Source organism: Myotis yumanensis, unplaced genomic scaffold (assembly GCF_028538775.1).
Source record: "Myotis yumanensis isolate MYYU_CA2020_CCGP unplaced genomic scaffold, mMyoYum1.0.hap1 SCAF_1, whole genome shotgun sequence".
Classification (NCBI taxonomy): Eukaryota; Metazoa; Chordata; class Mammalia; order Chiroptera; family Vespertilionidae; genus Myotis; species Myotis yumanensis.
This window is the reverse complement of record NW_027223752.1, coordinates 27,824,370-27,849,745: the sequence shown is the minus strand read 5'-3', so window position 1 is coordinate 27,849,745 and position 25,376 is coordinate 27,824,370. Positions and strand designations below refer to the sequence as shown.

Sequence of the window (25,376 nt, the reverse complement as noted above, 5' to 3'; positions counted from 1 at the left end):
CGTGAATACAGCCACGCGTGGGAATGATGGTTGAGTGGTTTCAAGTTAGGCAGCCCAGTAGTTTGGATTGAACAAAGGTTTTGGCTGCAACAAATTGTAGTGATAGAACATATGTTTGTTGTGCTTTGCTTTAGATCTTCTGCTTCAAGATTGAGGATACTCTCCCAAGGGGGAAAAGAACAAAGGAAGGAGAACTGGGTAGAAGAAAACAGACTTCACCCATCACTGAAATATTTCGTACCTGAAGCACAACCACCTTGAGAGAAGAACATGGTGGCAGCTCTTCACAGTCACCACGATTGAGGGGCTTGGGTTTGGTCCTGACTCAGAGGGAAATACACCACCACTGAGAGGCACCCCCACAGCACCTTCGTAATCACAGCCAAGCCTTAGCTTGGTCCCAGCAGACATATGAAAAAAGATGACTGTCAGAGCCACCAAGAGGGTGGCAGACTTGCTGTTACCAGGTCCACTCACATGGATCACAATGTCTGCATGAGGTCATGGAATGTTGCCGATGAAATGAAAGTGGCTCCTAAGTCATAAAGTTGCAGGCAGATGGACATCCTTTTGACAGGGCTCCCAGGAATTGAGCTGTGCCACTCTCCCTGATGATTCTGGGAATCATCTCTTCCAGAGTTGGGGTCAAATCCATACATGCCCAATTCCCACCAAAGCCCACTCTCCCCAGGGCTTGCAGGGATAGAAAGATAACCACACGCCTCCAGATTTGTCTATGTGAGAGCAGAGCGCACAAAGTTTGAGACCGAGGTGAATGGACAGGTGTGCTTCTTAGGGAAGCAGCAGAAAGGTGGCAAGAAGCTGGCAGCAGCCCCCAAGAGGCCCCTGGCACCATGGACAATGATGAACCTCTTGAGCCTGAGACAACAGGTGAAAAGGCATCCCATCTCTCACCACTCCAGCCCTTCTGGGCCGCCTCAGTGTAATACCCAGTGATCACATGGACCCAGAAACCTAGTGCCCTTCTTACTTGGGACCCTCTAGATTTGGGATGATGTATTACATTGACTTGGCTTCGGGACTTGCCAAACAGGGAGTGAGAGCGTTGAATGCATGTTGTGCTAGAATTGGCTCCTACCAGTTCTAGCCGACTTCGAATTTCATTTTTTGAGCTGCTCTACATCATGTTGGCAGTTTGAAATCACCCATGTCGGGAACATTTACACCACTGGAATTGGCCATCACTACACATCAGAATTTTTTTTCTGGAGAGCCAGTTAGACATGTACCAGCGTTCCACAGCTTGGATGGAATTCTAAAATTGTTTGACTACTGAGGAAATTAAGGTTCAGAAAGTCATCACTTCCGGATAGCTAAATTTTCTGGCTAATCTGCTGTATGTCTTCTAACTACCAGGCCACTAGCTACTCCCACCCCTTATTACACAGACCTTACCTTACAGGCTGGGAAATAAAGGTTGGGGCTTGGGCCTATAGACAAGGACTAAGAAAGACACAGACCTGTGTGGACTCAATAGGAACTCCCATCTTAGCACAAGGGTGGTCAAAACTTAGGACCCCTGCCACCAATGCTCAGTCCACCCAAAGGATAGGCTGGCTACGTTCTGACAGGTCACCTGGCAGTGCAGCCTGGCTTCCCCAAATCACCGCTTCCCGCTGATAAAGGACAAGCTCTGGACACCTGTGTGTAGCTGTCAGGAACCCTCAGCTGGTCCCCGATCACTGGCCCAGTGGCAGAAAGTCCATGTCTAGCAAGTGAGGAAGCTCAGGACACGTGTATTTAATTATAGCAATGAATTTAACCCCAGGGGGATTTTGCAAGCCCTGCCTTCTTCGTGGTCATAAAATAGATGTGGGGTTGGAAGGAGGAGAAGCTAGGTCAAATTCTTAGGAATCCAGTTATCCCTCTCGATTCCTGAGACGCTCCTGTTCTGGTTTATTTTACCTTTGACCGAATTGCCTGCCTTGCCCGTGGCCTTCACCATCATTCAGAGTAAAGCAACTCTGAACCTCACCCAAACCAGTAAGAAAGAGAAGAGGGAGCAAGAAGCCAATGTCCGAGTCAGGCCCAAAGCGGGGAATAGGTCAGCAAGTCTCCAGAGAACACGAGGAGGGGTAGCATGTGACCCCACCGATGCTGGGGGCAGGAGGCAGCAGTGCTGGGGAGGAAGGGCTTGCAGAATGGAGTCCCTGGTGTCTGGAGCCACATGCAGCTGGGGGACAAAGGCTGCAGCCCGGACCTGGGAGACAGAGGGGGAAACCGAGGTGGAGGGAAGTGGAAGTGGCTCCACCTGAAAGGCTGGCGGGTTTCATTTCCAACATCACGGAGATGCGTTTTTCTTCTAGAGGAGACTGGAACCCAGGCGACACCACATAGCAGTGATGAAACGCTCTACTGTGAGGCCGAAGCCGCCCCGGCCTCGGATAAAGGGAAACCCACCCGGGAGAGTTCAGAAACAGACCTCGAGATCGAAGGTGAAAGTGGGCTTTCGGAGGGGTGGGGGGACAGACCTGGCTTCCCCAGTTGGGCCTGGCGGGTGAGCTGCGTAGGCACCTCTGCTTGTTGAATGCTGGACCAGTCAGTGAGCGGGGATTTCTGGCGTCCCCAATGTTTCCACACGTGGCATCTTGTGTCGCCTTCGCCAAAGCCCAGGAGGGAGGCATTATATTACCTGCCTTGACAGAGGAGGAAACTGAGGCTTAAAGAGATTGTGTGAGTTGCCCAAGGCCACCGAGAGCTTACCAAGGCTTGCTGACGTCCAGTTCACCCCACCCTGCCAATCTGCCTCCAGCATTCCATATCCCAGGGGCCACTGGCGTGTTTGTGGCCCGACCTGCATCCTGGTGACGTTCCTCTCCTCACACTGGAGTTTGTGTTCCCCTGCGTGAGAGCCCCTGACAAATCCAAGTGCATGGCCATGGGGGGTGAGGGTGGGGGACTGTCTCAGCTGCAGCAAAGACTGTTACTGCAAACAGCCCCTCCACCTTCCTCTTCCTCTTCCTCTTCCTCCCAGACTCCCCAACAAGGGAAGTGCCACAAAGAACACATGTGAAGCAAGCCAGAACAATGCCGGCCCCTCCTGCTGGGCCAGCCTCACACCTCCCACTGAGGCCGGCCCAGGGGCCCTTTCTCTCCTGTGTCCTGATGGCTGGGTGGTGGGCAGTGATCAGAGGCGGTAGAAACGCAGACGAGGCTGTTCTGCCAAATTCAACCGTCAAATTCCTCTATACAGTCAGTTCCTCACCCCCGCCAAGGTCAACATACTGTTCACCCCGCACACAGACCTGCTCCCTGCCCCCCTGAGCATCTTGTGGCTCTGTTTTCTTCTCTCTCTCTCTCTCTCTCTCTCATTCTCTCTTTCTTTCCTTCTTTCTTTCTTTACTCTTTTTTCCTTTTCTTTCTTTTTTTAAATTTATTTATAGGTTGTTGCTCTTTTTTCTACTTTTCCACTTCAAGTCCGTTGTGAATGTTGCTTTCAACACTGAATGTTTCATGGTTGGAAGATGCGGAACCCCTTCTTCTATTCATTCCTCTCCTCACCCCCACCCCCTGCAAGTGGTAATAGCATTGCAAGCTGCCCCTAAAATACAACCACAGTGAATACAGCTGGAAGGGGTCAGCAGAATCAGACAGAGCAGAATCAGTGCCAGGGACACAGCTGGGGGCTCCCTATGCTGCTTTGGCAAAGGAGAACCCCTAATGATTACATTTGGTGCCAGCTCTGTGCTGAGAGTGGCTCCATTCCTGGTGCCCCTGCAGCTGGGGCTGAGAAGCTGGGACCGGGGCAGGGAGGGCTTCCCGGGACGGCCTGAGACAGGAGCCTGTGGGAATATAAGCTGGTGTGAGGCGGCAAAAGAGGAAGAGAAGGGAGCTGAAGTTGCTCAGCCACCTCATGCTGTTTCTCCTATGCAGCGAGTGTGGTTCTCCCTCAGAGGTGACTTTGCACCCAGGGAATACTTGGCAAACTGGGCTGGGGGGATGCTACTGGCCAGGGATTCTGCTACATCTCCTGCACTGCACACGACAGCCCCTCACAGTGGGGAACGCCCAACACTGAGTGTCGGTCGGTCGGTCGGTCAGTAGTGCTCAGGTTGAGAAACCCTGCTCTATAACCATCACAGAGGGAAGGCCAGTGTGAAGCTGTGCCTGCAAAAGCAACTTTCTTGTCAAGCTGTTGTCTAATCACCAACAAAGCTCTCACTGTGTCTGCCTTAGAAATGTTTGGGGTGGCTTGGCCAAAGGCCCTGGGATCCGAAGGAAAAACAGACACAGGCTTAGACCCCAGCTGGCCTGGGACATCTTGCCAGTGGGACATTGGCATCCAGGCAGGCCCACTGCCTGCTGCCCGCTGCCCACGGGCCAGGCTGTCTAAAGCCTACAGACAAAGGCTCCAGGAGGTTGGAATGGAGATGTGAAGGCCTCGCCTGTCAGCTGGCTTGAGCACTGTGTGCAATCTGGGCTAGCTTTGTCATTGGGAAAGTAGGGATCACAGATCTTTTTAGAAAAAAAAATGACATGCAAGTCTGCGAAAGAGGAAAGCCAACTCACATGCAAGTTTCCTTGTTTCTGGCTGGTTTGGGGGTCTCTCCATCTTGCCTTGATTTGCCCCCGTGAGAAGCCTACTGGGCCCTACGTGGGCTTTTTAAGCTGGTACTTCTCTAAGTCGTCAGTGATGCTTTGGTTATGGCTCACATCTTAACAGTGGTAGCAAAACTAAAAGGGAAATGGAGACTCCTTCAACCATCACAGGTCGCCAGCTTCTCATCTGGCTTTTCAGAGCTGCCCCAAGGGGAGACTAGGCCTTCCTGCACCCTGGGTGATCAGTCCCTGGACACGGCCAAGCCAGGAAGCCGGTGGGGCTCCTTTTCCTAGGGGAGCCTGGGGCCTAACCTCAGGGGCTTGTGTCATCCCAAAGGGAGACGCCCATTTGAGGCTTTCTGGACCCGAGTCTCCCGCCCACTGCTGGCTGACTTCCCAATTGGAGCTGCCTTCTTAACTGACACCCAAGGGACAGATCAGAAGGGAACATGGCCTGGTGTCAGAAGAGATAAGGCAAAGGCAGAAGAGAATTCACATCTTTTTCTGCAGATACTGAGAAATATTTCACCACCGGGCAAAAGGAGCTGTACATGGAGGCCTGCAAACTGGTGGGCGTAGTGCCTGTCTCCTACTTCATCCGGAACATGGAGGAGTCCTACATGAACCTCAACCACCACGGGCTGGGCCCCCACGGTACTAAGGCCATTGCGATCGCCCTGGTGGTGAGCATGCCGGTGGAGGCACATGAAGCCTGACAGAGGTGGGGGGGTTGACAGAGTGATGGGACCCTAAATTGCATCTGGGATGCCCAGCCTGCCATAGGCTCGGCTGGACTGCCCATCTTCCCAACAGTCAGGAACTCCCCAATAGGTCCTGGGAAGGAGGCTGCTAGAGACCTGGGCCTTGGATGTTTGTGCTCTTTCCTCTTCGGGAAACAAAGGCGCCAGCCCGGAAAAGTGGCCGGGCTGGGTGCTAATTCGAGAGCATGGTACACAAGGTCAGCCTGGGTCTCAATCCCAGAGTTCACCTTTGCTGTAAGTGGGTTCACTCCTGAGCCATTCCATTCAGGGTCTGCCTTTCACAACGTTATGATCCTTAAGGATCACACTGTAGAGTGGGCCAGGTTTTCCCATAGGAATTATGTTCTCCCTGGGCTTGGCATGGGCGAACAAGCACTTGCCCTTGAATTCATCATAGCTTTCTATAATCCTAACTGATTATGTACGGAGCTGATTCCCGTCCCAGGAAAACAGAGAATGTAACAGCTGTACGTGAGCACTACACTGTTTGTTCACTTAGGACAGTAAAGGGCAAGTTCGATTAATAAAAGAAAAAGCACTGGCTCGTTTTTTGGAAATGCAAGAGCGTTTGCATTTAGCTCATGCCCACTAAGAAGTTACATAAAATGTGAGGTTGTGCTGCTTTCTGGGGAGAGGGAGGAAAGGAAGGGAAGAGCAGAGAGAGAACAAAGCCATCTTGAAATTTATTGAGCATTAAAAGACTGATTCATGTCGTGTTAGGAATGCACCATAACCTCCTGAGCTTCATGGGGGGAGCGGGGGGGGGGGGGGGGGTTGGCGAAGGATAATAATGAAATCCTCTCAGGACTCGAGCCATGTGTTTCTCAGTGACAGTAGTTCCTGTTTGGAGGGAGTTTTGTCTTCCTTGATTCTCTGTATCACTCACTTGACAATTACTGTGACATTCTGGTGACTCAAGTTTTATTTATCTTTTGTGCTGTTTAACTTTTCACATGTTGGATTTGCCTGGTGTAGATCAAAGGCATCCCACTAGGAAGGATCCTATTTCACGCTGCTTCACTTCTATTCCCCAACCGCCTGGCCCCATGCCCTTGCACTCGGTGCCTGGAGAGCAGCGATGTTCTCTGCTCTTCTTGTTCCCCCAACACTCAGCACAGAGGGTGGGATGAATGTGGATGGACTTGGGATCTGGCTGCCGGCTGTAGCACACGCTGTGCTAGTCCCAGGGTGACTCCGGAAGCGGTCCTTTAACCTGTTTCTGGATACTGCTAGATGATACCTAGACTGGGCAGCCCCCTGAGCCATCTCCCTTGACCTTGAGCACGAAGGAATTCTTCCCCTCCCAGAGAGCTGGGACCACAGACATCGCAGGAAGGCCCTGCGTGGACTGTCCCTCCTTGTAACAATGTGCTAGACCGTCCCTCACTCCAGCACCTTCTCCCTTTGGCTGAAGCTAGAGCTCCTTGCCGCCTGCTGCTTCTCTCACTGCCTGGCCTGCTTTGAACAAGCTCACATCCAGGGATGTGTCTGCTCTCTGTGCCTTTCTGCACCAGGCACATGAGGGGAAGGGAGGAGTACAGTGCCAGTCAGCGCCAACCCCATCCCTCAGGCTTCAATGCCAGTCATTGCCTCCCTGTGGGGATGCAGACTAGCTAGGATCTAGATATTTATTTAAGTCCAACTCCTTCCAAATAGCCCGAGGCAGGGTCCTAACTAAAAGAGGGTACCAGCTGTGCCCGGAGCCGACCCTGCGAGAAAGGCTTCCCAAGGCAGCAGGCACTGCAATGCTTCCTGCTTCAGGCCTTGTGCTAAAATATTCATACTATATGCATCAAGTTCTCCTTCATCTTGGAGTAGGCCACCGGCCTCTCTCCTCGAGGCTAAGTAAATAATTAAAATGGGTTCTGCTCATCCTTGGACTCTTACTTTCCAGGGCTTTGTTTTCATGTTCCTCTTGCAAATTCCCCCGTAGAGCTCCTTTGGGTCAAGGGGCCCAGGATAAGCATATTGCCCTAGAACATATGCATCTAAAAGGTAAATATGAAATATCAGCATGCAAAGGGTGGACAAAAGTAGGTTGACAGTTGTAATAGAAATAAATGACCCAATCGTTAATAAATAACAAGAACAAACTGTTTCGAGTGCTCACAACTGTAAACCTACTTTGCCCATCTGTACTGTCCTAGCCTCAGTGGGACGGCTCATCTCCTGCACCATTCTCCAGTTCCTATCTACTCCTCCAAAACTGCTGGCCTGCATCTCCATACCCTGTGGCATGGCTGGGAGGTTCTGGGCAAAGTCAGGGACCTGCCTCGGTCACCAACCACCTCTGTCTTTCCCCCCACCCCTCGTGGCTGAAGTCCAACACAACTCTGATCACCCTGGAGCTGGCAGACAACAGTATCATGGAGGACGGCATCATGAGCCTGGTGGAGATGCTACAAGAGAACTACTACCTCCAGGAGCTGGTACTGTGCCTGCTCTACTGGTTCCCACCACCACACCCTGGGTCCTAGAGCCCCCTGGAGACAAGCCGAGGCCCCTGCCCGAGCCCAGGCCAGCCTCCAGGCTTTCTGCAATGCGTCTGGGGGCCCCTCTCCTGTAGAAGTGACTTCTCAGAGGAGGGTCACACCTCGGAGACTGGCCAGGGGGGCCTGTGCTCCTGGTGGCTATAGGAAACCCTAAAAAACCATTTCTATTTGGACCTCATAAGCCCCTAAATAGACGAACTCACTTCTGTGTAGTTGCCTTACAGTAAAATTTAAAAAAAAAGAAAGACATGAACTAATTTCATAAAATACAATGTGCCTGGAGATAGATGATGGTGATGGTCACACAACAATATGAATATACTAAAGACCACTGAACTGTACACCGAAAAATGGTTATGATGCCGAACATTGTGTTATATCTATTTTACCACAATAAAAAGATGCAAAAATTAAGATAATAATGGCTAATGTATATAAAATCCCTCCCACTAGCCTGAAAGGACTATGTCCATATTTTGTTTAAATTTTTATTGACTTCAGAGAGAGAGAGGGAGAGTTAGATAGAAACATCAATGATGAGAGAGAATCATTGATCAGCTGCCTCCTGCACACCCCCTGCTGAGGATCAAGCCTGCAACCCATGCATGTGCCCTTGACCGGAATCAAACCCTGGACCTTCTGGTCCACAGGCCGATGCTCTATCCATTTAGCCAAACCAGCTAGGGCAAGGACTATATCCATTTATCTCCCCACCTCTTCCCAGTACAGTGATTCATGCTTCATGAATCAGTGAATGGAATTGGCAAGTGATTATTTACTCTAATCTCATTTTTTTTCAATTATTTTATGCCAAACTCTTCAAATATAGCTGACTTGGGTTTTTAAAAAGTTGCCATGTGCTATCTAAAGTACTAAGAGCTCAGCTGGGGAGGTGGGGCATGATTGAAGCTAAGTTCAGAAACTAAGACCAGCTCAAGGGCTCACAGTGAGGCAACAGAAAAGCCGGCCTCCTATTGTTCTTCTCTCCTCGGGACCACACTGATCCTTTCCATCCTTTCACCCCAGACCCCTCTCCCCACCGAGAACCTACTCCCTTAGCGTAGGTCTCCGGTCAGCCCCACTCGGACATCATTTGTTAATGAGGGCCCTTTATTGGGGTTTGTACATACACAACTGTTTTCTTGTGTTTTAGAATATTTCCGACAATGCTCTTGGTTTTGAGGGGGCCAAAGTCATCTCAGAGTTTCTCCAGAAAAATTCCTCTTCACTCGTGAGCCTTCAGCTATCAGGTGTGCCCAGGGAAAAGGAAGCGGGGAGAAGGGGAGGACATTGGGGAAGGAAAGGAGAAAGGAAGAAGGTGAAAGGCAGAGGGAATCAAAGTTGAGCTGAACTGGACCTGGCCCTTCTGATTGTAGAGACCAGAACCCTGTATCTACACCCTGCCAAACCCCTCCAGCCACCCTTGCCCCCTATCCATGGCCACACTGGCTTCCTGGCTCTCCTGGACGCTGTACTTCTGATTCACTTTGCAACATTCCTTCCTCTGCTTTAAAGTCTCTTCCCCCAGACATCTCTCCATGACTCCCGCTCTCTCGCTTCATTCACATCCGCTCAGATGTCATCTCCTTGGGGGATGCCTCTGATGCCTTGCCTCAAAGCAGCCCCTCTCCCTTCCCATTACTTTCTATCCGCTTCCCTGCTTGGTTTTCCTTAATGGCATTTGTTACTACCAGAACCCCTGTTTTTAATTAGTTTAGCATCTGTCTCACAGAAAACAAAAAGCCAATTGAGAATTCTAGGATTTACAGAACTGCCCTCAGATTTGCGGTTTGAATTTATACCACTTGCAGGATCCTGGAATCCCTAAGGCAAGAAATTAACATACAAAGTGATCCTCTGCTGGTAATACCCTGAAGCATGCAACAGAAACAAACATAAAATCTCTTTGGAAGAGCAACCTCTTGACCCATACTCCTTGCCGCCTGGTATTCCCACAGATAAAGCTTTCCCAAAGATGGGTTCACAGTCCCAAATTTCGAAACAAGGAAACAAAACACCATGAGAGTTATCAAGTGTCAGCATCGGACTCTCAAGAACTTGAGAAATATAATTATCAGATATACACTATACATTGAGTTACCATATGATTTATCCTCTAAAATGATAGCAGCATTATTAATTGAGTGAAACTGCAAGCAGATATCTTACACCCAAATATAAACTATCCTATCTAATAAAAGAGTAATATGCAAATTAACCATCACTCCGCAACAAAGATGGCGGCTCCCATAGTGGCCGGGGCGGGACGCTGGCAGCGTCACCCTAGCAATGCAAGCCCAACATCTGCGCCCCAGCCGCGCAGAGGGAGGGGAGGAGCCTCAGGCCAGAGGCCAGGGCGAGGGACGCTGCTGTCGTTGCAGGCCGGGCTGAAGCTCCTTCCCCTACCCCCATGCAAGAATTTTGTGCACCGGGCCTCTAGTGTTTATTATGATTAAGAAAACCAAAAAACTGCAAGAACAAATCACTGTTTTTTTTAAATATATATTTTATTGATTTTTTTACAGAGAGGAAGGGAGAGAGATAGAGAGTTAGAAACATCAATGAGAGAGAAACATCAATAAGCTGCCTCCTGCATACTCCCTACTGGGGATGTGCCCACAACCAAGGTACATGCCCCTGACTGGAATCGAACCTGGGACCCTTCAGTCCGAAGGCCGATTCTCTATCCACTGAGCCAAACCGGCTAGGGCTCACTGTTTTTTTTTAAAAAAGATCTCCCCCAAAATAGAACTTCTAGAAATAAGAGTTATTGAAATTAAAGACTCAATGGATAAATTCAACAGCAAAGTAGCTATAGGTGAATAAAATTAGTGACCTGGAAGACAGATAAAAGGATATTTTACTTATCATTGCAGTATAGAAGATAAAGAGATAGAGAATATGAAAGATAAAAGAATATAAAAGGAAGAATAGACTACTATAATAGCTAATCAGAGTTCCAGAAGAACAGGTGAGCGACAATATTTGAACAAATTATAGCTGATGTGTTCCTTGAATTGCTGAGTTATAAAATTACCTGATTTTATACATTGACTAGCTTGTTATGTCATTTTATTGCACAGCCAAAGAAATATTTGTATTTCAGTGGGTATATTCATCTGTGCATTCATAAAGTCAGTCGGTCAGGAAGCATTTATTTGCCAGGCACAGTTTAGGTGCTAGAGATACAAAGTTCAAAGAAGAAATTTGGAGGGAGACCAAGATGGCGGCGTAGGTAAACACCGGAGACAGCTGCCGCAAACAACCATTTCAAAAATACAACTAAAAGACTGAACGGACATCACCCAGAACCACAGGAAGGCTGGCTGAAGAGAGACTCTACAACTAGAAGGAAAGAGAACAGCAAATCGAGGCTCAGAGGCGGCGCAGTGTGGAAAATACAAAGGTACCGAGGTGCGCGCGCAAAGCGGGCTGGTGGCTGAGGGCGCGGTTGTCGTTTTCTGTCGGGAGTGAGTCTCAGACTCTGGGCTCCAGATCCGGGCGAGTCTCTAGGGACCCAGACTCAAACGGGAGAAGCGGGATTATCCGGCATCAGTTGGAACCTGAGGGCAGCTTTCTCTCCGAGGTTTGCAGCGGCTGCCGGGGATCTGAGAAGCAGAGCCTCTGGGAACGGGACTGAGCGTGGCCATAACTGCTCCCTCCGCCCGCCCTGTTGAGCCCGCCCCGCCCAAACCCTGCGCACAGCCATTTGCCGATCGCCTCAGGCAAAGGCTGGATTAGCGCCTCCCCAGAAGGCAGACGTTTTCCATACAGCTGAATCCTATAGCCAATCGGCCTGGGGGTCAAATCCCTCTAGTGTTAACTACAACAATTAAGGCTTGGCTAGAACAAGACTGCGCACAGAGACCACAAGGGGGTGCACCAAGAAAGCATAAAAGATGCGGAGACAAAAAAACATGACAGAAATGGAGGATATGGAGCTAAGAATCGCAATTTTGAGGGCTTGCCATAAATTTGTGCAGAGCCTCACGAAAACTAATGAGACCCTCGATGCTACGATAAAGAAATTAAAAAGTAAGCATACACGGACTGAAATAAAGAATATTATACCCAATAGCAGACCAGAGGAGTACAATAATCAAACCAAAGATTCCACAAAAAACACCCAATTGGAAAAGCAAAATGAAAAAAGAATCCGAAAGTGTGAAGATAGTGTAAGGAGCCTCTGGGACAGCTTTAAGCGGACTAATATCAGAATTATTGGAGTGCCAGAAGATGAGAGACAGCAAGATATTGAAAACCTATTTCAAGAAATAATGGCAGAAAACTTCCCCCACCTGGTGAAAGAAATGGACTTACAGGTCCAAGAAGCGCAGAGAACCCCAAACAAAAGGAATCCAAAGAGGACCACACCAAGACACATCATCATTAAAATGCCAAGAGCAAAAGACAAAGAGAAAATCTTAAAAGCAGCAAGAGAAAGAGGCTCAATTACCTACAAGGGAATACCCATACGACTGTCAGCTGATTTCTCAACAGAAACTTTGCAGACCAGAAGGGAATGGCAAGAAATATTCAAAGTGCTGAATACCAAGAACCTACAACCAAGATTACTTTATCCAGCAAAGCTATCATTCAGAATTGAAGGTCAGATAAAGAGCTTCACAGATAAGGAAAAGCTAAAGGAGTTCATCACCGCCAAACCAGTATTATATGAAATGCTGAAAGGTATCCTTTAAGAAGAGGAAGAAGAAGAAAAAGGTAAAGATACAAATTATGAACAACAAACATGCATCTATCAACAAATGAATCTAAGAATCAAGTGAATAAATAACCTGATGTACAGAATGAACTGGTGATTATAATAGAATCAGGGACATAGAAAGGGAATAGACTGACTATTCTTGGGGGAAAAAGGGGTGTGGGAGATGCGGGAAGTGACTGGACAAAAATCATGCACCTATGGATGAACACAGTGGGTGGGGAGTGAGGGTGGAGGGTGGGGTGGGAGCTGGAAGGAGGGGAGTTATGGGGGAAAAAAAAGAGGAACAAATGTAATAATCTGAACAATAAAGATTTAATTTAAAAAAAAAAAAAAAAAAGAAGAAATTTGGGGGTAAGCCATTTATTCGCCAGAAATCTTTTAGACTGCTTAGCAGGGCAGGGGCTAGAGCAAGGTAAGGGAGGCATTTGCCTCAGTCACACAATTTAAGGGGCATCAAAAAGCTCAGCAACGAAGTCAATAATATCTTGATGCAATATTTTTTAAAGTCAAAGTCAATACAAAAATAATCTGGGATGAACTAAAATATCAATCCTTTAAATAAAGAAACACAGTACAAAAGGAACAATCTCAGAGGGAAGGGTGGGGAGGAGGGGAGGTAATCAACCAAGGACCTTGTGTGCATAAATGTGTGACCCATGGACACAGACAAGGGGGCGGAGAGGTCCTGGGGCGGAGGCAGGCTGTGGGGAGGTGAATGGGGGGGAAAGGGAGACATATGTAATACTTTCAACTCTAAAGAATTATATTACAAAAATAATGAAGTCAATGGAGTCTTATAAAATAAAATAATAAAATAAAAAAAAAAAGGGACAGAGTGAGGCAAGATGAGTGAGGCTTGGCTATACAAGTGCAGGGTCAGGTCCTGCCTTATTTAACATTGAAAAATTTTGTTTATCATAGACTAGAGGCCCGGTGCACAAAATTTGTGCGCCGGTATGGTCCCTAGGCCTGGCCTGAGATCAGGGCCATCTTCCCTGGCTGCCAGCAGTCGCCCCCCGCCCCCCCCACTGCCACCCACCCCCAGTTCTCCATCCACCATCAGGCAATCGGAGCCTGCCAGCCAGGGTGAAGGGACTGAGAGGTTGGCTGGCAGGCCCTGATCAGGCAATCGGGGCCTGCGGGCTGGGGGCAGCTCCTGCATTGAGTATCTGCCCCCTGGTGGTCAGTGCGCATCATAGTGACCGTTGTTCCGCCGTTTGGTCCATTTGCATATTACCTTCTTATTATATAGGATGCTTCTGGATTGGTTTTGGACTTTTTTAAATGTTAAAATATTATTCATTGAGATTACTGAGCCTTTCAGTGCCCTTTAGATTTTGCACGCAAAGACAAGTGCCCCCTCATCCCCTTCTGGCATGTCTCTGCTGCTTAGACTATATTAGCATTTTTTATTGATTTCAAAGAGGAAGTTAGAGGGAGAGAGAGATAGAAACATCAATGATGAGAGAGAATCATTGATCGGCTGCCTCCTGCACGCCCTACACTGGGGATCCAGCCTGCAACCCGGGCATGTGACCTCTTGGTTCATAGGTCAATGTTCAACCACTGAGCCATGCCGGCTGGGCTATAGTAGCATGTTTTATACTGTTACAGACTTTAGTCACTAGGTTAGGGGTTGATGCTGCCAGCAATGCACAGAGTATAGTGTTCCTGCTCCTGGAATTCCCCTGACAGTCACTGCAGAGCAAGAAGAGAATGTCAAAGGGGATGGTGAATAGTTGCCCTTTTCCTCCTGTTTTCTTCTGTGTCCATATTTTTGCTTTGAGTACTTGCCACTTTTTCTACATCTGATTGTTCCGAGGGGAAGAGACTGGAAGAGCTGGGCTGTGGGAGGGCGAGGGAGCCCTCCCTGGAGAGCACTGATAATGCCCTCCTTCCTGACAGGAAATAATTTCAAGGACCAATCTGCAGAGCTGCTCTGCCAGGCCCTGTCGGTAAGAAGCAGGGGGTGGGTGCCGCTGAGCCAGGTGGGAGATGTCCCTGGAGACCTGGGGGCGCTGGGAGCCTCTGGGTCTAGGGAAATGCATGGTATAGGGCGCTGGGGAATGTTTGGCCTCTGCCCATCCTGGCCAAAGCCACCGCAGGTGGTAGGACTGTTTTTGGATGGCAATAAACTCACCCAGGTGTCATCAACAGTCAAACGAAAAGACGAACACGAAATTGTCTTCAGTGTAAGAACCCTAGTCCCCCTCGTTGTGGGTATGTGGGAGCCCCCATCCCACTGACCTAGGGTACGGGAGGCATTTGCAGTCCCATGGGAGACCCACAGTACCTCTCTGTCCACTGCTTTTTCCCCAGGCCAATTACAGAATTAAGGAAATGGATCTCAGCCACAACGAATTCTGTGACAAGGACGGGGAGTTCCTGGGAAGCATGCTGGGTGAGTCCCCGCGGAGGGAGCGGCTGGCAAAGGAGAGGGACCTGGCAAACAATCTCGTCAGAGCTGCATCTCCTGTTGTTGTTGCTGTTGAGTGTTCTCATTGTAGAAGAGACCACACCCAAAATACATTGTAAATGTGGGGAGTAAAACTTTAAAATGATTAGGAGAACATCTAGAGCAGCGGTTCTCAACCTGTGGGTCGCGACCCCTTTGGCGGTCGAACGACCCTTTCACAGGGGTCGCCTAAGACCATCCTGCATATCAGATATTTACATTACAATTCATAACAGTAGCAACATTACAGTTATGAAGTAGCAACGAAAATAATTTTATGGTTGGGTCACAACATGAGGAACTGTATTTAAAAGGCCAGAAGGTTGAGAACCACTGATCTAGAGAAAGAGTTTGCTGATTTCAGAGAGGTTAACGCCTATTACATAGGCACAGTGAGTATAAACCATAACAAAAATTATCTGTATATTTGACAATAGGTTTAAAACGGGGGATGATCAAAGACATGGTGGGCAATGTTAAAAGACAAGTAATAGTCAGAAGTAGATATTTGCAGCATTTTTAGAATATTAAAGGTTAGTGTTCAAAATGTTGATAAAAGATCCTACAGCTCAATTGGATGATGATAAACACTCCAAAAAAAACCAGTGTCAGGCCCGGCCTGTGTGGCTCAGTGGTTGAGTGTCAACCTATGAACCAGGAGGTCACAGTTCCATTCCGGGTCAGGGCACATGCCTGGGTTGCAGGCTCAATCGCCAATAGAGGGCGTGCAGGAGGCAGCTGATCAATGATTCTCTCTCATCATTGATGTTTCTCTCTCCCTCTCCCTTCCTCTCTGAAATCAATAAAAATAGAAATTTAAAAATAAACAGTGGTCAAGGCATATGGACAATGAAAAATCAAAGCCAAATGCCCAACCTCTTTGGTAATTAGAGAAATGCCATTAATAGAACAACAAAAGGATTCCCCCTTGTCATCTATCAAAGCTGCAAAATGTTCAAGTCAGAGAATTCACAGGTCAGTGAACACAGGGATAAATAACCCTCAGAAGCTGCCAGGTAAAGGCACTTCGGAGAGCCATTTGACAGTATTTAGTAAAATTGAAAATGTGTATATTCTAGGATGCAGCAATTCACTTCTCCATGTCTCAGAGAGCTCTCTCTCTCTCTCTCTCTCTCTCTCTCTCTCTTTCTCTCGCTCTCTCTCTCACTCACACACACACACACACACACACACACACACACACACGTCTAAGGAGTTTCATTGCAAACTTGTTATAAAAGAAAAAAATAATAGCTCCTAAATGTTCATCCTGGGGAAAGGAGTAGACAGGGGGAAGGCACCTAGTGTGGGGATGGAGGGTGCTAATTGAGGTGGGGTGATGAGAGAAAGGCCCACAGGGAAGGTGGCTTTCTGTTGAAGCCTAAATATGATAAATAAGAAACAGCCGTGCTAGGTTCTAGAAGCTCAGCATTCCAGGCAGAAAGAACAGAGTGTGGCACATTCGAGGAACATGGGGTGAGGGGGACAGGGTGGCTGGAGCAAAGTGGACAGTGAAGGAGAATGGAAGGACAAGAGCTCATCGAGGTGGCCGGCAGCCACTTGCATCAATTTTGTGGGACTTGGACATGCACGAAGTCTGGATTTTATTCTCCTGTGATGTGAGGTCGGCGAAGGATGTGAACGTGGGGAATGATGCGGTCTGATTTGCAGTTTTAGAACTTCTGTTGAAGGCAACTGAGGAGAACAAGAATGGGAGGAGGGAGGCCAACGAGGAGGCCCGAGGATGATGCGTGGGCTGAGGGAGCAGGCGATGGAGAGTGGATGGAGTCAGAGTTTATTTTGGCAGCAAAGCCAAAAGGACTTGTTGACCTGAAGAATGAGGGAAAGAAAAAGATAGACTCGTGCTTATTTTGTTTCAGATACTGGTTTGAATGGGTGTCATTTACCCAAATGGGGAAAACTCAGGGAGTCACAGGGATAGAAGAGCAGGAGTTAGGAGGCAAGGTTTCCATTCGGGCCACGTAATGTTTGTAATGGAGACATCAGGGAGGCAGTTTGCTATGTGAGTTTAGAGCTTGGTTGGGGCTGGACAAATACATTTGGGATCCAAAGGCATGTAGATGTATTTAAAACCATGGGACAAGGGAGTGACCCAGGACTCAGAGTGCTGCCCATGTACTCAACTCTATCTACACTCGCCTCTATCTCACCTTGTCCCAAACAAAACTAACAATGATCAGGGGTTTAAATAGGATGTTTTCCCAACCCCATGGATAGGGTGTCCCAAAATTCATGCAAGAAGTAATTTTGATAGAAAACACAGGTTTATAATTAAAAATTGTAAATTTTTTATTGATTCATAAAGTATACAGTATAGGGTTATGTATGGAATAGCACATCAGGTAAATGGCCTCCACGGCTTTGCTGGCACATACACAAAGCCGTGGTCTTCATTGTCCCTGCTCCTGGGCCATAATTGGTACTTGGAAATGCTTATCAAATTAAAGGGATTGAAATCAAAGGGCAACAGATATTAGAATCTGATTCAATAAACCAAGTAAAATTAGGCTTTTATTCTTTGTTGTTGTTGTTAATGCTCATGCAAAATTAAATCTTGCGTGAATTTTGGGACACCCTATAGCATTTAAACAAAATAATCTCTAAGTTTTAAAAAAATCGTGCAAGTTCCATGCAAACCTGGCATCTAGACAAGCTTGATGCCTCGCTACTTCCAATGGGTTGTGTCCCTAAAGCTGAACGAAATAGAAAGTCTGGACCCACCATTGCCCCCTGCAGGTCTCCATGTGAACGACATCGCAGGATGTAGTGCTCCCTGCGATCACAGCCTCCCTCTGTGAACACGACTCCTGTTTTCCAGGCTGTCTCCCTCTACTTTAATGCACACCATCCCACCAGGTGGATATTTATGCTGCACTTGACCCGTCCCCTGTGAGTCACGAGCCTTACTTGTAAAAGTGATGCCATGGCGAACAGCTACAAGCATGTCGCCCTTCTCACAGCCTGTCTCCTTGGGAGGAGTCGCAGAGGTGATTCCGCTGGGTGACAGGGTGCACACACGTTTATAGGAAAATACTTGGGACTGGATGATATTTGCCAAATAGATGGTATTAACTTGCTTGCCACCTGCAATACCTGAGTAGGATTATTTTACTTCATTGTTGGCAGCACTGGAAATCATCTCACGATTTTGTGTCTAAATGAATCACTGAACAAATGTTACTTCTGCGTTTTACTTTTTATGAGCGCTGAGCTCTCCTTATTCCCAATGGCATCGCTCTCTGCCAACCCTGAGAGTGGGTCCCCTGAAATGCAGGGGATGCTAAGTTGATCCCCCACCCCCTCTCCAGCCCTCAACGTAGGGCTCCAGACACTGGACCTGAGCTGGAATCACTTAAGCTCACGGGCAGCTGTGTCCTTGAGCAACGGTCTCCGGGTAAGGTCTCCCTGGGAGTGGTGTGCTGAGTGTGGGGGGGGGGAGGGGTGAAGGGTGAGGGGGTGAGGGTGGGAGCATGGGGGTGCGAGGGAGGTCCCGCCCCGCCCCGCCATCTTGAACTCTTCCTCATGGTCGCCGCTGATGCGGATATACTGAGCTCTTCCCATTGTTGGCCTCCCTCCCACAATTCCTGGGTGCAAGTTGTTCTTTAGCATAAATCCTGTCCAGGAGAATTCACCCTGCTAGGGCCTAGGTGGCATCTCTGGGAGTACTTCAAGGGAGCAGTTTAATGATGGAGTAGGGAATGACCAGAACCCAACAGGAATGTATTCTTGAGACTGAGTGCAGCTGGGAGGTCAGGGGAGAGCTGGCCGAGACCACTCTCCAGGGACCACTGAGTCCCCAGCCTGGATGCCGACCGTGGATAGATGCCCCTTGATACCGGTGCTCTTCTCCCCCTCCCTGGAGTCCAACGTGACCCTGAAGACACTAGATATCTCCATGAATGGCTTTGGGAACGAGGGGGCTGCGGCCCTGGGGGAGGTCCTCAAATCCAACAGCTCCCTGGCCTACCTAGATGTCAGCAACAATGACATCGGCAACGAAGGGATCATCAAACTCAGCAAAGGACTGGAGTTCAACGAGTGCCTCCGAACCCTGAAGGTAGAGCCTTTACCTGGCTGGGAACAGGCCGTTTTGCGTGTGCGTCTGTGTGTGTGTGTCCATGGGGGCCCATCCAGGTATGTATCAGTGCATCGTGTGTAGGTGTGCGTGTGTCATGTATGGGGACGGGTGCAGCAGGGTGATGGGGCTGGATAATGCCCGGGAGAATCACTGTGAAATGTGCCTGGTGCCTCACATGTGCGTATATTCTTGGCTGCCTCACTGCTACAAACCCAGGATCCCCTGCTGCTCTCAGCTGGTGCGCGTACAGGAGTCATCCCCTAACTGGTCTCCCTTCCTCCCATGTGGGTCTCCTGCAGGCTCTGGAGCATAAATGATTCCACCACCCCCCTCCCCCCCCCACACACACACACACCTACTCCCCTGCGGCTTAGACCCCTTCTGTGGCCACCTGCTGCGCAAATCAAGGTCTCTCGGCCCTGTGTGCTTCTCCAACCTCAGTTCACCCCATGCTTTCCCAAGGCCTCGGGGTCTCCTTTCATCTCTGTGGTCCTGCCAGGGCCTTGCTCACGCCCGTGCTGGGCCTGCAGGACTCTTTCCCCGGCTGATGTCCTCCCCTGGCCTTCACTGCTTCCTGCCTCAGAGCGTAGCTCGAGCAGCAATTCCTTAGGTGGGTGGGTAGGTGGAAGATCGGACAAAAAGACAGGCAGGGAGAAGGTGCTTACAGAGACGTCTGGGTGGGACAGAGACTGCGATTTGATGGAAAGAAATGGGAGCCAGGCCCTGAGCCAGCCTCTCCTGTCCCCACCTCGGCCTCTTCCTGTGTCGCCCCCCTTCCCACAGCTTTTCCTGAACCCTATGAACATAGATGGAGCTGTGTCACTTATCATGTCCATCAAGAAGAACCCCAGATCCAAGATGGAAAACCTTGACATTTCCGTGAGTAATCAGATGGTAGTCGCTTGCACCCGTGTCAGCTGGTGCCAATAGCCGCGCCCCTCAGAGGCCTTCACACCTTTTGGGGCGCAACTCTGCCCCCCTCCAGCGGTCCTTTCAATAGAGCAGCTGTCAGTCAGTGGCCGAGAGTGAGAAATCATCTACCAGGCCCTGGACCAGGGCCCTGCACACCTGAGAGCAGGCCGAGCTCAGGTGCAGAAATGGCGGGAAAGGGCAGGAGGACCCAGGGCAGAGCGTCTGTCAGCCGTCCTGCTGGATGGCCCCGCGTCCCAGAAAGGCTCCAGAATCACAGGGCTTTTACCATCTGAGTCATAGAACGTGGACAGACTTGCATTTTCATTTCATAACGTAGCCTATTCTACTCAGAGCAGTGTTTGAGGCTAAAGTTAAACAATCCCTTGATGGGCAGGGAAAGCCTGAGGAAGTGACTTCACTCTGCCAGGTTCTCCCGCCTGAATCATCCTAGAGGTGGCAGCTGAGAGTAACCGTGTCCTGCACTCGTCTGTCACTTTATACTCTTCCCCGCCCGCCCCCCCCCCCCCTCGCCAAGTAATGTTATACCTGCCGGCTCATTGGATCCTACTCCGGGAGGCGGGTCCCAGAGCTGCCGTAGCAAAGGTCTGCGAGGTGGGTGGTTAAACAATAGAAATCTATGGTCTCGCAATTGTGGGAGCTAGAAGGCAGGGTTGGCGCCATCTGAGGGTTAGAGGGAGAATGTGTTCTGTGCCCCTCTCCTAACACCCAATGGTTGTTGGCAATATCAGAGTGGGTCCACCCTAATGACCTCATCTTAACTCAAAGACCCTATTTCTAAATACAGTCACATGTGCAGATACCGAGGGTTAGTAGGTTAGTGTATATATATATATTATGATATATATATATATCATTATATATATATATATATATATTATAATTCAACCCATAACAAGAACTTTCCCTCATTTTCCCATTTTACACATAATTAAACTAAAACAGAGAGGCTGGGTCATTTGCCTAGGACCGCACAGCAAGTGAGAATCACAGCAGGGAGGAAAGCCAGGGCTTCTGCCTCCTACTCTAGAGTTCTAAAAAGGCACAGAGGGACATTTTTTAATGCCACACAAATACATTTTGCTAAGCCATTGACGCCTTGCAATGATAGCCGTGATGACATTTTGAATATTTAAACCCAAGTTCCTTGGAACTGAATAATAAGTTTATGTTTGCCACAGATTATGAAACACTATAAACACGTCCCTACTTTCTTTCTCTTTTCCTCACCCCTGCCTCCTGCCCCAGGCTCCTGTGCTCTGTTCCCTCACCCCTTTCTCCTCGGAGACCTGCTCTCCACCCTCACCCCACAGCTCTGACCTTGTGCCCACTCCGCCCTGCCTCTGAGTCCCAGCCACGGGTCCAGATTTGGTGGATATTTGGTTTTCCCTCCCACAGAGCTGGTTGGAGAGGATGGAGCCAGGCCCAGCCTTGGTGTGTCTGAGGGAATGTCAGACATGGTGCTGTTTCGGCTCCAGACGACATATAGCCCATGAACTCGGATCACTTTGCCACTAAACAAGCCTCCCAGGAGGGAGCACACCTGTGCCATTCCCTTCCCTCCCCCTCCCCCCCCCCCCCCCCCCCCCCGCCCCAGACACGCATCTCCTAAACCCCAGGGACCTCAAGGAACCCCATGAGACTTGCAACCAGGGCAGCAATGGGCAGCGGCAGCTTATCCAGGCTCACCCCCGAAACTTGTCTCCAAAGCCCCCTTTTCTCTGACTTCCCGGTGAGCCGAAGCAGCCAGCCTAGGCCTTCCTGTAGCTTCTTCCAGGCCCTTCTTTATTTCACTGTCCTCAGTGGTTTTGGGGGGGAGTTTTTGTTGTTGTTGTTGTTGTTTTGGGGGGGGGGGTGCTGTGGTCAATAAATTCTAGCTTGCTTTACTAACAAAACAAAACAAAAAAAAAACAAACAAAACCCCACAATCCTACCAGAACCAGTAGGTCTGAATTAGCCTTTCTCTTCCCTGTCGTCACCTATGCTGCCATAACTCTGTGGTGTTGGAATTCCTTCACTGTAGATGCTTCTAGAACTTTCTCTAGAATACCTACAAAAAGAATAAGTCTTCAGCCCTTAAGCATGGATTTAAGTCTTTGAAAGACAGGAGATACTCAGAACCAAACCTGAGGAATGAAGCAGGTTAATCTCCCCCAGGGGGGGCAGGTTTGCTCCAACACTATTTCAGGGAACACACCTCCTCCTGCGGCCTGTAACCCCCCGGGTCTCGGGGACTTCCTTCGGGGAGTTCCCAGTGTGGGCTGAGCCGGGTCCAAGTGGTGGGCATGAGGGGTCCTCTTCCAGGGCATCTGCTCTGAAGACCAGCACTGGCACAGGGATGGGCCCGTCTGCAGCCCCATCACTGCATCGCATGGCCGCACGCGGACGGTTAGGCTTGCCATCTGAGAGCATTGAGATGACCCTGTGTGGTGAGCCCCCAGCACACAGACAGAACATCCAATCCATCACGCGGGAATTGCACGAGTTAAACCACAAGCTCTAAACAACGTGAACCACCCCCTCTAGGAGCTGCATTGTGTGACGAACTGGAAGAGACGCTGCCCGCCCTCTGGCTGGCTTGGGTGGGACACTGGTCTGGGCAGGAGGATGGTGCAATGGCGGCCCCCTCCCCACAATGGGTCCCCTCTCTCCCTGCCCCAGCATGTGATGGTGTCCGAGCAATTTGTGAAATTCTTAGATGGGGTGTATGCCATCCACCCCCAGCTGGACGTGGTCTACAAGGCAATCCAAGGCCTCTCTGCCAAGAAATCCATCATCCAGTATCCAAACCCCATGAAACTGATCCAGGTGAGCCCCTGCTTTCCTCTCAGCCCCACAGGGACCCCCGCAGAGAGCTGTCCTCTGGCCCCAGTCAGCTACGCAGAGTCTCCCCTCCCCCAAGGCATCTGCACAATCCTCTCTGACAAGGACCCTCAGAGGAGGAATATTCCCTATGGATTTCCGGAGCCCTCCGCAGGAGGGGACAGCTGAGAACTGGCTCAAGTGGGAGGGGCTTGGAGCAGGGTGGTTTCTACCAGCCAGGCTCCTCCCCTGGCTGTTGTAGGGCCAAAGGCAGGTCACTGAAGCTTTCTGTGCCTCAATCTCTTCACCTGTAAAATGGGCACAACGAAAGCACACACCCTCGCAGGGATGCTGTGAAGATTAAATTCTAGAATGTGCGTGAAGTGTTTAGCACGATGCCTGGCATGTAATAAGCACCCAGTAAATGTGGGCTCTTTCCAACAGCTGGTAAGAAAGCCAAGACCCCTGTGGTCAGGATGGCCATGTGGTGGCTTCAGCTAAAGAGGGACCCTCAAGACCTTTACATCTAGTGGTAACCTGGCTTGAGTCTTAGATCGTCTCTGGCAATCACAAGAGGCAGATGTAACAGTGAAAATAAAAAATCAGAGCCTGCTAGAGCTACTAGGGGGTATTAGACTATTAGAGCCATTGGGGGTATTAGAGCTCCTCAGGTCTGACCCCCTCAGAGCAGCATCCAGCCCCAGGCCTGGTTGTCCACCGCTGGCTGTCACCCCAAAGTTCTAAAAGGCAAAGGGCTATCAAGTATCTTTCTAGGTCAGAGGACCGCGGGTGGCACCAAGGGGAAACCTGTTTTGCAAGGGAAGCAGGATGTCCAGTGAGCAGGAATGGCATTATCTGATGCAAAGTGGGGGCCTGCCCCTTGTTTCCAACAGCACAGAGAAGGAATCTAGTCAAGACCAAGCCCCACACGCAGCGTGAAATGCAGTGCTTTCCCTCAGGGGCCAACAAGCGGGTTTGGAAAATGGGACAGATACAGTAACTGCTAATAGAAAGGGTCAGATGGTAGACTAGAGGCACGATGCATGAAATTCATGCAAGAGTAGGCCTTCCTTCCCCCAGCTGCTGGCACCGGCTTCCCTCTGGAACCCGGGACCCCCGGCTTGCCTCACATCCCCGGCTTCGTCTGGAAGGTCGTCTGGAAGGACGTCCGGAAGGATGTCTGGTCTAATTCGCTTATTACGCTTTTATTATTATAGATAATAAATAAGTGGCAAAGCAGCAAAGATAATCAGAGCCCAGATTAGAGGGCATGTAGGGTTGGCAAACAGAAAAGGATGCTTCCTGGCAGAGATAGGGTTGGGAAGGGCCTTGATGATCAAGGATTCAGGTGAGCAAAGATACTAAACAAGGACCCCAAAAGAATATTTTAATGATATTGAAAGGGTGTTCACAGTGTATTGGCACAGTGCATTTCATAAACCAGTATGTACAGTAGAAAAATGATGGGTGGCTGGGTGGATGGTAGATAGATAGATAGATAGATAGACAGACAGACAGACAGACAGATGAAAGGATACACAGATGTTACCTCTGGATAGTGGGATTGGATTTATGGCTTATTTTTCATTTTCTCCTTTCTACTAATCTGAAATCACCTTACAATGTGAGTGGCTAATATTTTTTTAAATTAAACATTATTTTTAAAATACTCTAACACAGTGTAAGCATCTGTGTGAAATGATGAGAATTAAGTGAATTCTGAGAACGAACCTGCCCGTCACACAGCGTGGCTGTGGTTGGCTTCTGGACTCTAAGCCAACACCAGCTCGCCCACTGCCCACAGTGCACCATCTACATGAGTCTTAGCAGAGGCAACTTCAGAACTAAATGATGCACATGAACACAGTCACTGCCCCATTCCTTCAGTGCCCTGTGCAGACAGGACTCTTGGTCTTAAATGACGCACATGCGGGAGACTCGAGCCCCTGGGACTGCCTCGTCACACGCCCCCGTGGCCTGCTGGGTCTGGGTGGGGAGGGGGAGTTGTTAGAGATGTTACATGGGCCAGCATCCGCTCCTGGTGTCTCCCTCCCTCAGAGCTATGCCGACCAGAACAAGATCAAGGTCCTGGACTTCTTCAAGAGCTTGACCCCTACTGGGATGATGAAGATGCCTGTGAGCGAGTTCTTGAAAGCCATGATACAGGTGCGCTTATCCTTGGCCCCTGGGCACTATGTGTGTGTGCCTGCACATGTGTGCATGTGCATGTTTGTGCACATGCATGTATGTAGGGGACTGGAGAGCAGGTAAGCTGAGAGCTCCATTAACCTCACATGTTCCACCCACCTCCTCAGCAAAACAAGATCCCCCTAAACCGGTTCCAAATCAAGGAGCTGATCAAGCGGCTGGATGACAAGAATGGCAACGTGAACTTCAGGTCAGCACAGGCCCGTGGCGGGCCCCAACCAGCCTCTGCCCCAGGGGGCCCTCGGCTCTCTAGAACGGCAGTCTCCAGCCGGTGGTCCGCAGACCACTGGTGGTCCGCGAGGTCCGAAAGGTTGGCGACCACTGCTCTAGAAGGCACCCCTGA

At 49.5% G+C, this 25,376-nt stretch overlaps 1 protein-coding gene across 1 annotated transcript; it reads left to right on the top strand.

Moving 5' to 3' along the window:
* The first annotated feature begins 854 nt into the window (after positions 1–854).
* Positions 855–25,376, top strand: LRRC74A (leucine rich repeat containing 74A). Its single transcript, XM_070419631.1, has 14 exons — positions 855–891; positions 2,328–2,456; positions 5,071–5,243; positions 7,643–7,750; positions 8,967–9,063; positions 14,445–14,494; positions 14,859–14,940; positions 18,324–18,409; positions 18,878–19,072; positions 19,877–19,972; positions 22,685–22,831; positions 24,884–24,991; positions 25,141–25,223; positions 25,316–25,376. The coding sequence occupies exons 1-14, from the start codon at positions 855–857 to the stop codon at positions 25,374–25,376; spliced, it is 1,452 nt and encodes a 483-aa protein (XP_070275732.1).

Excerpts from the sequence above, each read along its gene's own strand:
- LRRC74A (XM_070419631.1), top strand. The coding sequence starts at position 855 with ATGGACAATGATGAACCTCTTGAGCCTGAGACAACAG. Across the intron at positions 892-2,327 it reads TCTTGAGCCTGAGACAACAG|AGGAGACTGGAACCCAGGCG; the intron begins GTGAAAAGGCAT and ends TTTTTCTTCTAG. Across the intron at positions 9,064-14,444 it reads CGTGAGCCTTCAGCTATCAG|GAAATAATTTCAAGGACCAA; the intron begins GTGTGCCCAGGG and ends CCTTCCTGACAG.